Raw genomic sequence first — 18333 nt, 5'->3', positions numbered from 1 at the left:
TTCTACTCTGTCTTATAGGGTCACTCTGAGCTGCTGTTGACTCGGTGGCAATGGGTTTTGGGTTTGGGATATACATCTATATATGTATATATGGAGAGGGAGAGAGAAAGAAATATATGTGTATGGGTGTGTGTGTATGTGTGTGTGTGTGTGTGTATAAACCCATTGCCATCGAGTAGATTCCAATGAGTGGCTGGTGGATTTGAACTGCTGACCTTTTGGTTAGCAGCTACAGCACTTAACCACTACGCCACTAGGGTTTCCTCTGTAGGATTACAACCACTGAAAACCCTATGGAGTGCAGTTCTACTCTAACACACACAGGGTTGCCATATGTTGGAATTGACTCGACAGCAACAGGTAACATTTGTATGGATGCCTGAAACATAAGGCTATGCAATGATTGTAAATAAAAGACTGTAAAAATATATACCAGGCAAACATTAACTAAAAGAAAGCTGAGGTAACTATATTAATAAAAAAAGATGTTAAAAAACATTTTTAAAGATAAATGGTGTGTGTATATAAACAAAAATTTAGTTCACCGAGAAGTCATAACAATTCTAAACTTAGATGTACCTAATAAAATACCTAAAAGAAATACAGCAAAATTGATTGAATTACAGGAAGGAATTGAAAAATTCATCATTATAGTGGAAGATTTAAACACACTTACCTCAGTTATAACAAATCAAGCAACAAAAGGTAGTAAAATAAAAGATGTAAGTAACACAGCTAACGAGTTTAATTGAATTGACATATATAGAATGGTATACTTAACAATTAGCTTCTTAAGCTCTTGTGTAACATTTACAAAAATAACCATGTATTCTCATAAAGGAAATCCCAATGAATTTCAATAAATTAGTATCACACTCACCACATTTCTGATGAAAATGTGAAAAGATACTTTATCCTTGTACGCTTGGAAATGAACACACTTTTAAATAATGTTTGGAGGAAATCATAATGGAAAGTAAAAAATGCTTAGAATTTAGAAGCTTATGTAATGTAGCAAAAGTGTTACTTAAAAAAAATTTATAACCTAATTACTGTAATTGGAAAAGAAGAAAGCATTAAAATTAATAAGCTAAGCATCCAACCTAAGAAATGAGAAAAAGAACAGTTGAATAAACCCAAAGAAAGAAGAATACATATGACAAAGATAGGAACTGAAATTGTACTAGGATACAACAGAGAGGATCAACCAAATCAAAAGTTGGGCAAATTGCTGGTGATATTGAATGGCAGTGGTGGGGGACACATAAAAAGAATTAGGAATAAAAACAAACACAAAACTACTAATATAGCAGAAATTGTAAATACAGTAGAATACTTTGCACAATTTCATGTCAAGGAATTTGAAAATTTAGGCAAAAAGGACAAATTTCTATAACTTGTCAGAAACAAATCAAGAATACCTGAACCTATTGCCATTGAGTCGATTCTGACTCATAGCAACCTTATAGGACAGAGTAAAACTGCCACATAGGGTTTCCAAGGAGCACCTGGTGGATTCAAACTGCTGACCTTTTGGTTAGCAGCTGTAGCTCTTAACCACTGCACCACTAGGGTTTCCAAATCAAGGATAGTCATTAATTATATCAGTAGTTAAAAAATATTCCCACAATGCAAAATGGTACAACCATTTTGGAAAATACCATGGGACTTCCTTAAACAGCTAGAAATAGAAATACCATATGATCCAGCAATCCCACTCATAAGAATATATCCTGGAGAAAGAAGAGCCGGCACATGAATAGACATATGCACACCCATGTTCACTGCAGCACTGTTCACAGTAGCAAAAAAATGGAAACAACCTAAGTGCCCATCAATGGATGAATGGATAAACTATGGTACATACACACCATGGAATACTATGCAATGATAAAGAGCAATGGTAAATCTGTGAAATATCTCACAACATGGATGAATCTGGAGGGCATTATGCTGAGTGAAATGTCAGTCACAAAAGGACAAATATTGTATGAGACCACTACTATAAAAACTTGTGAAAACGTTTACACACAAAAAGAAACAATGTTTGATGGTTACGAGGGAGGGAAGGGGTGGGGATAGAAAAACACTAAATAGGCAGTAGATAAGCTGTAACTTTGGTAAAGGGTCGGACAGTACAAAATACTGGGGAAGCCAGCACAACTTGACCAAGGCAAGGTCATGGAAGCTCCATAAAAAATAAAAACAAAACCTTGCCATTGAGTCAACTCCAACTCATAGTGACCCTATAGGACAGAGTAGAACTGCCCCCGTAGAGTTTCCAAGGAGCGCCTGGTGGATTCAAACTGCCAACCGTTGGTTAGCAGCCGTAGCTCTTAACCACTACGTCACCAGAGTTTCCGGAAGCTCCATAGACACATCCAAACTCCCTGAGGGACTGAATTACTGGGCTGAGGGCTGGGGGCCATGGCCTCAGGGAACATCTAGATCAATTGGCATAACATAGTTTATAGAGAAAATGTTCTACATCCTACTTTGGTGAGTAGCGTCTGGGGTCTTAAAAGCTTGTGAGCAGCCATCTAAGATACTCCGCTGGTCCCACCTTGTCTGGAGCAAGGGAGAATGAAGAAAACCAAAGACACAGGGAAAGATATAGTCCAAAGGACTAATGGACCACAAGTACCACAGCCTCCACCAGACTGAGACCAGCACAACTAGATAGTGCCCAGCTCCCACCACCGACTGCTCTGACAGGGATCACAATAGGGGATCTCAGACAGAGCTGGAGAAAACTGTAGAATAGTATTCTAACTCACACACACACACAAAAGACCAGACTTACTGGTCTGAGAGAGACTGGAAAAACCCTGAGAGTATGGACCCCGGACACCTGTTAGCTCAGTACTGAAGTCACTCCTGAAGTTCACCCTTCAGCCAAAGATTAGACAGGCCCATAAAACAAAACCAGACCCAATGGGCACACCAGAACAGAGGCAAGGACAAGAAGGCAGGAGGGGACAGGAAAGCTGGTAATGGGGAACCCAAGGACGAGAAGGAGTGAGTGTTGACATGTCATGAGGTTGGCAACCAATGTTACAAAACAATATGTGTATCAATTGTTTCATGAGAAACTAATTTGCTCTGTAAACCTTCATCTAAAGTACAATTAAAAAAATTTTTTTTTACCACAAAGAAAAATCAGGCCCCAATGGTTTTACAAGCAAATTCTAAAAACCTTAAGAGCCTATTGCAATGTTATATCAATTTTCAGATACTGGGATATTCCCAGTATCATATCAATTTTATTTTCTCTTGCAGAGAATATAAAAAAGAGGGACTATCTCCCAGGTATTATCTGAGAACTATATAATTTTGATATGCAAGCCATACAGGGATAGTACAAGAAAGTAAAATTATAAGCCAATCTCATTTATGAATATGAATATGCAAATGAATATGCAAAAATTCTAAACCATTATTAGCGAACTAAATTCAATGGTGTATGAAAAGGTGTGGCGAATTAAAGATGACCACAAATTCTTTCACACTTCTCTCATTGAGAGGTCTGGACTATGTCCCTTCCTCCTCAAATCTACCTAGACTTTAAGTTACCGGCACCTTCCCTTTGGGTAGTTCATTATGCAAAAAGAGATAACCAGAACAAAGGGTAATAAATCCTAACCAAGTTGGATTTATTCCATGATTATAAGAGTGGCTTTACATTAGACAGTCTATAAATTACTTGACCAAGTAGCAGATTAAAAGAAAAAATAATATTTTATTAGATGCACACATTTTTTAATTTAAAAAGTTTTCTACAAACTAAGAATAGAAAGGAACTTTCATCACTTAGTAAAAAGTATCCACCAAAACCTACAGAAAACATCATTCTTAATAATGAAATGTTAGGAGCACTCTCTCTACAATCGGAAACAAGACAGTGGTGCACATTATCACTCACTGCTGTTCAACACGGTACTGGAGGTCCCAACTTGAAAAGAAAGATAAATAAAAGTAATAAAGAAATTAAAAGGACAAAACCACTCTAATTATTTACAGAAGAAGTAATTTTCTATACGGAAAACAAAAAATTTACAGACAAATTATTATATTTAATGAGACATTAGCACGGTGGCAAACAAAAAAAGCAACTGTATTTTTACACTCCAGTAAAAAAAAAGTAAAAAAGGTACCATTTTTGTTAACCATTGTCATAAAACAATATGTGTACTAACTGTTTAATGAGACTCTGTTCTGTACACCTTCATCTAAAGTACAATAAAAAAAAAAGTACCATTTACAATAAAATAAGAAATAAGATGCCTAAAGATTTCTTTTTAGGGCAGTTGAAGTGTTCTCAAATTTTACTGCGGTGACAGTTGTTCAACTATGCAAATATACTAAAGTTCATTGAATTGTATACTTAAAATGAGTGGATTTTATGGTATGTCAATTACATTTCGATAAAGCTGGTGGATAAAAAGCCACTTAAGAATAAATCTAACAAAAAAAATATGCTAGACTTGTGTAGAGAAAATGATAAAAGTTTGCTGACTGATAGTAAAGGAGATCTAATAAAATAGAGAGATATCCATGTTCACGGATGGGAAGACTCATTCATTTCTCTCCAGTTGAACTGTAGAGCCAAAGCAATTCCAATCAAAACTCCACCTCAGCTTCTTTAGGACTTTGATGAGACTGACTCTCAAATGAATGAATAACAAAGGCCCTAGAATAGTCCAGATTCTCTTGGAGAATAAGATAGAAGGCATGCCCTACCCAATATCAAGACTTCTTATAAAATTACAGTGGGAATAAATAAACTGATCAATGGAATAGATTAGAGAGGCCGAAAACAAATCCATGCATATTTTAGAAGTTTTATACATACTGGATGTAGCATTGCAAATCACTCAGGAAAGGACAAACTATTCAATAAATGATGCTGGGACAACTGGACATTTATGTGGAAAAATTAAAAAAGAAAAGGTATCTCTAATTCTTCCATACACAAAAATAATTTCCAGGTAGAAAGACAAAACCTTAAGACTTTTAAAATAAAATAAAGAAGAGTATCTTAATGATTTCAGGGTAGGTAAGAATTTTTTAAACACAACGTAAGAATACTAACCGCCCAAGAAAAGATTGAAAAAATTGGCTACACTAATATTAAACATCCGATTGTCAAAACACACACACACACAATGAAATAAAAAGCAGTTCACAACCCAGGAGAATAAATCCGTAAGATGTATAATTGACAAAGGATTAAAATCCAGAATATATAAAGAGTTATTACAAATCAATTAAAAAAAACGAAAAGAAAACCAACCCAATGGAGAAGTGGGCATAAAACATGAGCAGGCGTTTTATAATAAGGCGACATAAATCATCAGTGAGCATTTGAAAAGATGCTTAAATTCATTAGTAATCTAGGAAATACAAATAAACGTCACAATGAGATAGCATTTTATAACTACTACTTGGGCAAAATTTAAAATACCAAGTATCGATCAGGATGTGTTTAAAAAGGATCTCTTATTCACTACTCGTGGGAGTGTAAATTTGTGCTATCACTTTAGAAACAATTTGGCTTTTTTTTTTTTTTTTTTAATAAAATTGAACATTAGCAAACCCTAACAACTCAGCAATTGTACTCCTAGCTCCTCAAACTCTCTGTGGTAAGACTTTTTTTTTTTTTTTAATTTCCAATCTGCCCTGAATTACGACCTCAGTATGATACAGTAAAAATAAATTCCTAGAAAAATGATCACGTTTGAATGTCCTAGCAATGATGAATTGCTACAAGAGTTTCTAAATGCTTCCTCCGAACTTCTTTGCCTACCTTATCTGGACCAGTGACAGCCTGTGGAATATTGGTCTGCAGACCACACTTTGTCACTGTCCTAAAGAAAGTCTTTCACATGTGCATCAGGAGACAGGTACAAAAAAGTTCATAGTAACATTGTTCCAATTAAAAAAAAAACTAAAAACCAAAGCTGTTGCCGTCAATTCTGACTCATAGTGACCCTATAGGGCAGAGCAGAATTGCCCACACAGAGTTTACAAGGAGCAGCTGGTGGATTTGAACTGCTGACCTTTTGTTTAGCAGCCATACCATTAACCACTGTGCCACCAGGGCTCCATTGTTCCAATAATGAAAAAAAAAAAGGAAAACATCCAAATGGTGGCCGAGAGGCAAAAATCTAAAAAAATATGGTGAAAATGAAAAACAATGGATGAACATTCAATGAACAGTAGAAGCATAATGTTGAGGGTAAAAAGCAACTGACAGTAGACCATATGACATCATTTTATAAAGCTCAAAACCCAGTAAAGCCAGGGTGGTGGTTCCCTGTATCATGAAGTAGGGGGAGCCAGGAAGATGGGACGGCAAGCACACCTTGTAGCTGCAATGGCTTTGATATTGTTTTAGATGAACAGCGTGGTCTTTACTGCTCTCCACCTTTTTCCATTAGCAGTTGAACAGGCTCAATCCTGCTTCCTTCTCTAGCTACTGCCTACTCTTTCTCCTCCACTTCATTGCCAGGCTTTTAAAAAGAGTCATCTACACTCGTATCTCTGTTTCCCACGTCCTGGGCACTCTCTGGGCACTACAGTGAGTGTGAAATCAACATTTATTTTCCAGCGCTTATCTGCCTTGCTGTCTGGACAGCATGTAGTCTTCTCTCCCTGGTGGAATCTTGTCTCCTAGACGCTACACACTCTCCCAGTTTCCACATCATTTGCACAGCTCCTAGTTCCACCTGTACGTTGATAACTCCAAATTTGATAGCTCTGAAAAATAAAATTTTGATAGCTCTGGCCCAGTCCCCAATACCCCAGTTGCCCCCTGGACATCCTCCTCTGCATGCTCCTCAGGCATCTCAAGCTCATCAGCTCAGTGGCCCCAATTATGTCCTCATGTTCCTCAGGTGGGAGGCGTCCTCTTTCTTACTAGACTCGGGGAATGTGAATTCTCTCCCTGCCTTCTGTTCTTCTCCATAACCTTCCGGCACTCACTTGACTGGTTCTACCAGAGAGTTCTGAAGCAGGCCTTGCCACTAGGCCCCATTTCTCCTTGCACCTTCTTCTCCACTCCTCTTCTTCCCTTTTCTGGTCTTCCTATGTACTTTCCCTCTTCCTTACTATCGAGGCCTGTTTGTAAAAGGTTTCTACTGGGATAAAAGGCAACTTCCTCCCTCAAAATTCCTAGGCCTAGAACATCTTTATCTGCTCCTCTGATTTTCCTTAGTGGGAATTCAGGATGGAGGCATTTGGCACCCAATTCCCTAAAATTCCCTTACAAGCATCTCTTCTCATTTTCACACTCCTACTGATTCTTCAATATGGCTTCTTTCAGCTCCAGAAATCGTGAACTATGAGCCCCTGGGGCTGGAGGCCGATATGTGGTAAGTTGTGCAGCCCACCCTGGCCCCTGGTCTCTGTGGCCCAAGGGCGGAAGGCCTCCAGGTGACATCCCCCTTGCCCTTGAAAACCCCTTTCTCCAGACTCATCTTTCAGGGCCTCTGGCTGCTTCAGCTGGGCTGCACTTGAAACCTTGGCAGCTGGAGGCAGGTAGGCCTGGACCTGAGGCCAGTCAGAGCATGGCTGGGCCTGAGCTTTGCCTGCAGTGGAGAGGTGGAGGAGGGGCAAGGGCAGAGGAAAGGCCAAGGGGTAGCCTCCCTCTCAGGGCCTGATAGTAACCCTGGCTCATTCCATCAGTCTGCCAGATGTTCACTATGAGCCTCTTGTGTTTGTTCTGGGCAATGTCTTGGGCGTGGGGGTACTGCAATGACTGGTCCCCTGCACAGATGGACTCCTTCGTTTGAATGGTGCTTTACAGTTTGCTGAACACCTTCATTACTTGGCTTTCTAAAATCCTGCCAGCAGTCTTGTGAGGTAGTTACCATTATGCTGATTCTGTGAGGAGAGAGAGGCTCAGAGATGACAAGGGAATCACCTGTATCATAGAGCCAGCAAGTACAGGCGTCTGGCCTTGGACTCAGCCTCCAGCTCAGTGTCCAGAGCTTGATGACTCCAAATGTGGCCCAGGATGCTGAAGAAGATGGGGGTGGAGAGGGGCTTGGGGCTTGAGACAGCATCCAGGGGCCACTGGGGAGGAAGAAATGACGTCCCCTCTGAGAACCGGGTGAGGAGCCTGGCGACCGCTGACCTGACTGCTTTGTTTTGCAGGAGCATCGGTGTCATCACCTACATCCTGTGAGTATCCCTGATCCTGGGGCTCAGACCCAGCTCAGACCTGGCGAGCTAGGAGGAACGAGAGAGGGGCAGGCAGACAGACAGGCAGACAGACAAACTGAGCACCAACTGTGAGCCAGCTGTGTTACATCCACACAGCAAATCTGAGGCTAAGTGCTCTTAGCTCCATTTCATACATTTGTCCGTGGCGTTGAGGTCATGCAGAAACCGAGAGGGCCGCCTCCGGCCCTCCAGCATCCCAGCCGTGACCAGACTGAGCTTTACTGTGAGAATGTCAGTTTTCACTCAGAAGCCTTGGGACAGCCGGAAGCTGGCTGTGCTCTCCCTGGTCCTGCCTCTTCTCCCTCTCCCCAGATCCCCTTTTCTTCTTCTCCTGTTCTGGCTCCTCCTTTCTCTCCGCACTCCCTTTTCCCCAGTCTCTCCTTTCTGTCGTTGGAGTATTAAGGCGTTTCAGCGGGGATTTCCTGCTTAGCTCCACTGTGTAGTGGATTGCGCCTGGGGTTGGAGTCAGACAGCTCTGTCACTTTCCCTCGCTGTGGCCTTGTCAGGTTATTTAACCTCTGAGCCTATTTTTCTCGTCAGAAGAATAGGAATCACAAACTCCCCACCGCCAGTGTTGTCGTGAGGGTTAAATTAGCCAACATGTGCTCATTTCCCGGCAGAGGCACTGGCAAGTAGTGGGTTAGTAATTGTTCCTCAGGGCTTCCTCACCTTTTTCTCCTCACAGCACACATGGAAAACGATATTTTCATAGCACACTGGGGTAAGAGTTTGCCCACAGCCAGAAGAGACAGGGAGCATTATGAGGGAGCATTAACATGACACCCCTGTAAACCAGTTCTCTGATTCTTGTGGCGGTTCTCCGACGGGGAAGCTCTGCTCGATGGCGGACCCCCCTGAGCTGTGGCAGAGGGTCTCAACCCTGGCTGCACATTGCTTGTTTTTGTTGTTGTGTGCCATCGAGTCAATTCCCACTCATAGCAACCCTATAGGACAGAGTACAGCTGCCCCATAGGGTTTGCTAGCCTGAAATCTTTACGAGAGCAGATCACCAGGTCTTTTCTCCTGAGGAGCGGCTGGTGGATTTGAACCACTGACCTTTCAGTTAGCGGCCGAGCGCTTAACCATTGTGCAACCGGGTCCTCTTGGCTGCAGATTAGCAATTTTAATAACTACCATGGCCCAGGCCCCATCCCAGATCTATTAAATCAGAGTTGTTACAGGTGAGACTGGCATCAGTATTTTTTTTTCCTAAATTTTATTTATTTTGTTGTTGTTGAGAATATACACAGCAAAACATACACCAGTTCAACAGTTCCTACATGTACCATTTAGTGACACTGATTACATTCTTCGAGGTGTACAACCATTCTCACCCTCCTTTTCTGAGTTGTTCCTCCCTCATTAACATAAACTCACTGCCCCCTGAGGTTCCTGTCTAATCTTTTGAGTTGCTATTGTCAATTTGATCCTATATAGAAAGTTCTTAACAGAACATAATGCTCAAGGCAGACTTTTTTTTACTAGTTAAGCTAAACTATTCTTTGGTTATAAGAAGACTTCAGGGGATATAGTTTCAGGGGTTTATCCACCCTCCATGGCTCCAGAAAGTCTAGAGTCCATGAGAATTTGAAATTCTATTCTGCAGCATCAGTATTTTTTAAAAGCTCCCGCTGAATTTGATGCAAAGAGAGAACTGAAAACCACTGATGTATGTAGTTCCACATCAGAGCCAGAATATTCAGACGTTGGCTCTTGAAACCTTGATTTCCTCAGAATTCTGACATCCATATTGAAACATTAGGGTATTCCAGCATCTACAGGGCACACAGTCTTCTTGCGTTTGAATTCAACACGGCTTTAGTGAGTACCTGCTCCATGGCAGGTACTATGTCAGGTACTTGGGGTACTGCCGTAAAGGAGTTTCTGCCCTGCTTGCCTGGAACTCCCTGTCTGTGGGAGAAACACCCGCATGGCTGACTGACGCAGGGGCAAGGCTATGCTGGAGGTACGAACACGCTTCCATGAGATACAGACGAGGAAGCAACTGTTTTCGTTTGTTCCCCACCGTTCTCTCTTTTTTCCTATGAAGTATTCTTTTTTTGTTTTTTAATTTTTTTGTGGTGAAATATATGTAAGAAAACATTTCAGCCATTTTTATATGTACAATTCAATGACATTAATTACATTCACCATGTTGAGGGAGCTGCTGGTTTCACTGGGGCTGTGGACGTTTTCACAAGAGAGAGATTTGAATTGGTCTGTAAGGAATGAGGTTAATCCTGCAGGTGGGGGGTGGGGGGGCTGTGTTGTCTGAGGAACAGCGTGAGGAAAGGAAAGGTGGCTGAAGCGTATGGAGTGTGTGGTACGGAACAACTTCTGAGGTCCTCGAACGCCTTCCTTAGTTTAGATGGGACCCAATAGAAAATGGGGAGTCATAGAAGGTTTTTCTGGGTGTTCTAACAATAACAATAATAGCTATCAATAACGTCTAACAATAATAGCTCTTAGAAGGGGCCAGGATTGCACAAAACATTGTATGTCTTATCTCTGTCATTTATTCTTCACATGAGATAGGGACTTTTATTTTCTTCACTTGACAGATGAGGAAACTGAAGCTCCAAGAAGCTGAGTAAATTACCTAGGTTCACACAGTTAATAAGTGGCAGAGCTGGAATTCAAACCCAGGATTGAAATACCTTCCCCCCACCCCAGTGGACCCTGCTGCCGCCATGCTAAGAAAGTGGCAGTGGGGATGGGGTGACAGTCAAGAGATATTCAGTAAATGGGATCCACAAGACTTACTGGCCAGTTAGATGCGGTGAGGGAAGGGAGGGAAGGGTCAAAGATGACTCCATGTTTCTAGCTAGGGTATCTTTGTGAAGTGATGCCATTCATCAAGGCCAGGGTGCATGGAAGGAGGTTTGGAGCCAGTGAGTTCTGGGACAGTGGGACATCCGGGTAGAGTTATCTCAAGAGCAACTGGAATATGAGTCGGGAGATGGTAGATTTGGGAGCCACTATTTGTACGACACATCCTTGACAAGCTCTGCAAGGGAGCCTTACAGACCCTGCCTGTCCCTAATGGCCCATCTGTTTCCACACCTCTTGGGCTTTGCTCAATCTGCTCCCTTAGCCTAGACTCTTCCATCTCCTTCTACTGTGACAACCTCTCTGTTCTTCAAGATGCAGCTGATGCAAACGTCGCCTCTACCTTGAAGCCTGCACTGCATCCTTCTCCTTCCTGTCTCCCCCAGTCCTTGGCCTTCCATTATATTCTACTTTGTTCTGCGGGGGATTATAGAGAACCGTGTCCCTCTGTTTCTCTCCTCTAGCCTTTGAGTCCCTTGAAGACAGTTTATCTCTGCCAAGTACTTAGCAGGAGATCCATAAAAGTGTACTGAATTGTATTCAATTGAAAAGTTTGCTCATTGGCTGCCCAGAGGGGGTCGGCTGTGTTGCTGGGGGCCTCCCATCCCCATACAACAGGATGGGTCAGGGTTCCCCAAGTCTGTCATCCGCATTTCCATCTACTTCGCCACAGTCACGTGATGCCCTCTCTGTTGTGCTCAGCCTAAGCGGAGCATCCCCTTTCCTGGGAGACACGAAGCAGGAGACGCTGGCGAATATCACGGCAGTGAGTTACCACTTCGATGAGGAGTTCTTCAGCCAGACTAGCGAGCTGGCCAAGGACTTCATAAGGAAGCTTCTGGTTAAAGAGACCCGGTAAGAGAACAGAGAAAGGCGTTGGTTCCAAGGTATTAATTGTCTGTCTGTCTCTTTGCCTTTTCCGAGGACGTGTCAGTGTGCCCTGCTTTGCCGCGGGCTGTCATCTGTACCAGGCAGGTGCTGGGAAGCGGGCACTGACCATGATTTGGCATTCATTGTGTTTGCTCAAGTCTTTCTGCTTTGTTCTCCTGACAAAATGCAGATAAACGTGTGTGTGTATGTATATACGTGTGTATGTATGTGTGTATGTACATGTATATGTGTGCATGTGTGTATATATGTGTGCGTATGTGAGTATGTGTGTGTGTGTGTTTGTGTGTGTGTGTGTGTAAGTCAGCTTGAGTTTCTCTAGTGCTCATTACCTTGTACAGTCTGTCCCAAAAGCACCTGGTACTAGGATTTGAAAAGGTAAATTGGCAGGGTTCTCAAGCCGGTTCAAGTTGGGAGGAGAGAAGGTGGGCTCAGAGGGGTCAGTACAAGCACAGGGGGAGAGTGGGAGATGTGCTATTCCTACCCTGCTAATCTGACCCCTTTTTCAGAGCCCAGCAGGAGCCCTATGGCTGTTGGGGCTAGAGAAGGAGATGGGCAGAGAATTGCGCCCTGGGGGCACAGTGGTTAAAAGCTTGTCTGCTAACCAAAAGGTCAGCAGTTCAAATCCACCAGCCACTCCTTGGAAACCCTATGTGGGCAGTTCTACTGTATCCTATAGGGTCGCTATAAGTTGGAATCGACTCGGTGGCAAAGGGTTTGGTTTTGGTGTTTTTGTTTAGGTGCCCAGAGAATGGCCTAGATGAGGCAGGGGGAGAGACACTTCACAGACCCTAGAAGCCCATGTCTTCTCTGTCCCACAGACTCCAGAGAGGGCCAGAGTGGGTTCCTCTAAAGTGCAGGGGCCCAGACTAAGGGCAATGCTAGTGAAGGTCACCCTACCTGAATACAGAGCAGCAAAGGGTAGAGGATGGATCTGGGAGGCAAACAGAAAAACAGAGAACAGAGGTGTGGCAATGGAGAGCTGGCTTTTGGAGGATTCTGGGGGGAAAGGAAGCTCAATAGAGCATTTATGTCTCTCCTGTAGTGTGACATTAAACCCTTTGACCTTGGGACTGTAGGTGAGGGGCCCTTTAACCTTGAGACTGAAGGTGAGGGGCCCTTTAACCTTGAGACTGAAGGTGAAGGTTTACGTCAGATTACTCTTACCGGGAGCCTGGAGCCCTTTTCCCCTCAGGGCAGGGCACGCAGCCGTCTCCCACCTGTCTCTCCCTCCCACATTGTACTGGTCTGATGTCAGTGGTCAGAGAACGCCCAAATGCAGGACTGAAAGAGTTAAGACTGGAGACAGCTGCTTCCAGTTTTTGTCCTCATGGATCATCACTGTTTTCTGATCCCTGTTTCAGGAAACGACTCACAATCCAAGAGGCTCTCAGACATGCCTGGATCACGGTAAGGGCTCAGGTTTGAGTTCCAGCTAGCAGGCGGGTCCCCGCTCTGTTGCCAGGGCTGGCAGGGTGGCCAGATGCGGAGAGGCCTTTGCTTGACACACTGACTCCCGGGTATAGATCTGAAAGCTAGTCGGGGGCTTCGGAGGGTCTGGGCTTGTTCAAATAGGTTTATGCTACTTTCAGTTTGTATTTCACAGATCAAAGTGACTCGTGAAACCCTCACATACCTCAGTTGAAACCCTTTTTCTTTGAGACCAGCTTGTAAAATGTTCTTTGCTGGAGGTCATAAATTCATCTTTACTTCCCAAAGCAGAAGTCGGGGCTTCCAGCCATAGAGGGAGGTCAACAGCAATTAAAAAACGCCAGCTTTGTAACCAGGGAGGGCCCTTTCTTTCTGGTTTCTGGGCTCTGAGTAAAGGATGACACCCAAACCAGCCACCCGCTTCCTCGGTCCCCGCGGGCCTCAGGGAACAGACTCTGAGGTGAGGCCTGGTGGGGAATCAAGGCAGCCACTCTGTAGGGTGATCCACTCCCTCTGTAAAGGGGAGAGGCAAATGGTGGATCCCTGCCTAACTCCCCTTGTAATAGAGCGGCTGGTTTTTCAGGGGGTCTTGCAGCCTGGTATAGGGAGAAGCACTTTGGAAGGGTAGGAGTCAGGAGATCAGGATTCTGGCCTCGTTCTGCTGGCAGATTAGCTGTGTGGTTCTCAGGGACGTCACCCGACTTCCCGTTCACCTCACTTGTTAAATGAGAAGGAGGAGAGGGTGATCCGTGAATCTGTGAGTGGTACAAATAAGAAGGGTAGAGGCCCATGGGGAGTCCCTGGGTGGCACAAATGGTTAAGCGCTCAGCTACTAACTGAAAGGTTGGCAGTGCGAATCCACTCAGGTGCCTCAGAAGAAAGGTCTGGTGATCTGCTTCTGAAAGATCACAGCTGTTGAAAACCCTATGGAGCACAGTTCTACTATGACACACATGGGGTCACCATGAGTCGGAATCGACTGGATGGCAACTGTTATATTTGTTTATTTATTAGAAGGCCATGGAAGATGCAAGGGAGGGAAGGCTGGGTGGCCTGGGATAAGGTCAGGTTCATCTGCCTCTTGGAGGACAGGGAAGGCCAGGGCCTCCAGGTCTGGGGTTGGCACAAGGCACAGAGCTGGGGGATGTCTTGGGCTGCCTCCCTGCTCAGCAGGGCTTTGCCGAGGCCCAAGGAGCTGACTGTTGCCAGAGGAGGGAGCCCCTCTGCTAGCCGTGGCCTCGTGTGTTCCAGACCTGAGGGGATCCCCGCGGGGCCCTCGCTCTAGCCTGCTTGTCTGTGTGGGCAGCCGTTAAACGCTGTGCGTGTGGAGACCCCCTCTAATGACCGTGGACCACCCTGCCCTGAAGGGAGCATGCAGGCAGTACCCTCCCCTGGTGCCCTACCCACCCTGGTTCTTCTCCCCGCCTGACGCATGCCTGAATGCCGACAAGTGTGCCTCCCGCCTGCACCTTGAGCTTGCCTTTGCAGCGTGGGGCACATTAACATTCTGGTTCTTCTGTCCTAACACCCACCAGTCGATAGGAGAAGTCAGAGCCTCCGAACAGCAGAAGACCAAGCGCCTGAGAGAGTACACCCTCAAAAGCCACTCGAGCATGCCCCCCAACAACACCTATGTCAACTTCGAGCGTTTTACCCACGTGGTAGAGGACATGGCTCAGGTGGAGCAGGGGTGCCGCTCCCTGGCGGGGGCCCATGACACCATCCAGGACGACATGGAGGCCTTGGTCTCCATCTACAACGAGAAGGAGGCATGGTACCGAGAGGAGAGCGAGAATGCCCGGCACCACCTTTCCCAGCTCAGGTACGAGTTCCGCAAGGTGGAGTCCCTGAAGAAACTCCTGCGCGAAGACATCCAGGCCACAGGGTCCAGCCTTGGAAGCGTGGCCAGGAAATTGGACCATCTGCAGGTGCAGTTTGAGGCTCTGAGGCAGGAGCTCTCGGCAGACCTACAGTGGATCCAGGATCTGGTGGGCAGCTTCCAGCTGGAGAGTGGGGGCACAGCTGGCCTGGGCTCCGTGTTCCGCCGGGATGCCAGTGAATCCTTGACGGAGCTGCTCAACAGAACGTACAGCGAGGAAGTCCTGGCCGGCTTGAAGTTCTGAGCCCCAGAATCCAGCCAGGAATTAATGCATCCTGGATGGCTGAGTGGCTTGCAGAAGCATGCTCTCAAGTGCCCTGCTAGGGCGTCCAGCTAGAATTATCCTTCAGGTTCTAGTTAGCAGTGCATTCTGCACTTCCCCTCACCCGCCTGGTTTTCTGAAGAGGGCGCTGGCAGGGCAGCCAGGCTTTTAAAGCAGTTAGAGAATGGATACCCCTCAGTGGAAAGCCTTAGTTAGCATCCCCTGCCCCAGAGGGAGGAATGCTGGCCCTGGGGAGATGGCTGATCATTGATTCAAGATGATGGAGGCCTCACATCCCGCTTCTCACCTACACACCTTACGGATTGCAGATCTGGGGATAATATCTGAATGGACTAGGGATAACAGTAAGTCAGCCTGGCGCTTCCCTGCTGCAGAAGCAGGGATTTAAAAGGAACAGAGAAAATAATACTGCCTTCCGCTTGCGTCGACTTTTCATTTACCAAGCCCTGTATGCCTGTGGCCTCGTTTGATCCTTAAGAGAATTCTGTGAGACAGGAAGGTGGATATTATTCTTATTCCCATGTACCAGATAAGGAAATTGATTCTGGGAGGGGCAGTGACTTACTCAGGATCACCCACAGCTAGTCAACACAGATGAAGCAGGAACTCAGGATGGCCGTCTCTAAGATGAGGTACGTGAGAGAAATAGGGAGGCTTTGCTGTAAATATCGGTCTTAATATTAAAGTTCAGATCCCATAGGCAAAGTAAGCAACTTCATTTATTCTGCCAGGCGAACGCCATATCGTTCAGTCAATTGCCCCGAGAAATGTGTCCTAGAGGGTGGAGTTCACTGTCCCTGCCCATCCCCATCCCCATGCAGAGCAGGAGAGAAAGGCAGAAGCATCTTACCCCCCTTCACTCTTTCCCCGTTCTGGCCAAGGGCCTCAAGTTTGTGTTGAGAACAAAGACCAAAAGGTGTTCCATAAGGTTCCTTTTCTTCTGTACCTAGGGCATTGGGCCCTGAAAGGGCTGAGAAGCTCCGTGAGCGTTTTTGCTGAAGGTGGAAGTGAATATCGGGAAGTACAAGGCTCCGTGGCCCCTTCATGACCCAAAGCTTTGAGCACACCTCCCGGAGGGCTATGTGATCGGAGGAGGGGCCAGCCAGCCACTCACATTCACAGATCATGGCGTGTGGGCCCAGCTCCATGGCTTGGGGATGAGGGAGAGGCAGACTGTATAGTTTCAAAGTGCCTTCACAGCCTCACAAACACTCTTATCAGATAAAACCAAACCCATTGCTGTGGAGTCGATTACCTACTCATAGCGACCCTATAGGACAGAGTAGAACTGCCCCATAGAGTTTCCAAGGAGCGCCTGGTGGATTCAAACTGCTTACCTTTTGGTTAGCAGCCGTAGTACTTAACCAGTACACCACCAGGGTTTCCTCTTATTAGATAAGTAGGGTAAATATTATTTCCAGTTTGGAAATGAGGAAACAGAAAGAGTATATGATTTACTCAAAGTCACATCATTAATGGCAAAAAGAAGATCTGAGGAGAAGACCATTGTTCTTTCTGCTCCCTCTAAGTACGCTAGCCTCGGGGAGTTTATTGTCTGCTTACAGTAGCAGGTTATACCCAGATTCATCCATCCACCTCCCAATGGCCAGGCCCTCTCTTGGCACTGGGGACAATGTTGAGTAAAAAAAGGCATGTTTCCTGCCTTCATGGAGTTCACAGTCCTGTGAAGGAGTTAGGCATTCATCAAAAATCACCATCATACATCTGCAGCTGTGATATAATCTCTGAAAAGCAAGTATGTGGCACCGCAAGAGCCTGCAGAGCTGGTCAGGGTGACGTGGTGATGTCGGAGCTGAGGTCAACTAAGCAAACCAAGGAGAGAGAAGTGTTCCCAACAGGCGTCAGCAAGGGCTGTGCAGTGGGAGGGGACAGGCTGAAAATGTGAGGACAGAGAGAAAACTAGAGAGCAGAGAAACAACAAGAGTATGGTGTAGGTGCGGCTGGAAAGGAGGCAGGGCCAGACCTGGCAGGTCTTGGCCACATTAGAGGGCTCTGCCTTTATCCTAGGAGTCATGGGAAGTCACTGTAGGGTGCCCAGCTGGTCAACAGCTCGAGATGATTGAGAGGAAATGCCCAGTGAGCAGTGCAGACAGGAAGTGGTTTAGGATGAGACCAGGAGATTTTGATCCTGTAAAACCATTTCTTCAAAACTGTATTTCCTTTTCTATTAGCATGCTGGGTCATTTCAAATATCGTACATAATATTTATAATACAAACTTTTTTCATGAAATATAAGAATCCATGATTATAAGATTCCTGGCACCGTGGTTAAAGAGATCAACTGCTAACCGAAAGGTCAGCAGTTTGAAACCACCAGTGGCTCCGTGGGAGAAAGACCTGGCAGTCTGCTTCCATAGAGATTTATAGCGTTGGAAACCCTGTGGGGTCGCTATGAGTAGGAATTGACTCGACGGCTGCGGGTTTGGTTTTTTTGGGTTTAAGAAAGAAAAAGGAGTCCCTGGGTGGTGCAAATGGTTAGCGCGCTCGGCTGCTAACTGAAAGGTTGGAGGTTTGAGTCCACCCGAGGCACATCGGAAGAAAGGCCTGGTGATCTACTGAAAAATCAGCCATTGAAGACCCTATGGAGCACAGTTTACTCTGACACACGTGGGGTTGCCATGAGTCGAAACTGACTTGACAGCAACTGGCTTAAGGAAGAAAAAAAACCCAAGATGGGGCGTCCGATAGGAGACCCCCACATAGAGAGGGACGTGCTCTGTGGGAGGGTAAATAAAGCCACCACACAGAAAGAGAAGGCAAGGAAACCTGTGTGTG

At 45.2% G+C, this 18333-nt stretch overlaps 1 protein-coding gene across 1 annotated transcript in view; it reads left to right on the top strand.

Moving 5' to 3' along the window:
* DAPK2 (death associated protein kinase 2) overlaps positions 1-16829 on the top strand; it is a 110655-nt gene extending 93826 nt beyond the window's left edge. Inside the window, exons 7-11 of the mRNA XM_023729709.1 lie at positions 7325-7373; positions 8158-8184; positions 11758-11910; positions 13308-13353; positions 14910-16829. Of these exons, the coding sequence (XP_023585477.1) occupies positions 7325-7373; positions 8158-8184; positions 11758-11910; positions 13308-13353; positions 14910-15497 (863 nt within the window). The 3' untranslated portion in view covers positions 15498-16829. The remainder of the gene's footprint in view (positions 1-7324; positions 7374-8157; positions 8185-11757; positions 11911-13307; positions 13354-14909) is intronic.
* The last annotated feature ends 1504 nt before the right edge of the window (positions 16830-18333 follow it).

The sequence above is a fragment of the Trichechus manatus genome, unplaced genomic scaffold (genome assembly GCF_000243295.1).
Source record: "Trichechus manatus latirostris isolate Lorelei unplaced genomic scaffold, TriManLat1.0 scaffold00030, whole genome shotgun sequence".
NCBI lineage: Eukaryota > Metazoa > Chordata > Mammalia > Sirenia > Trichechidae > Trichechus > Trichechus manatus.
This window is presented reverse-complemented; position numbering and strand designations above follow the sequence as displayed.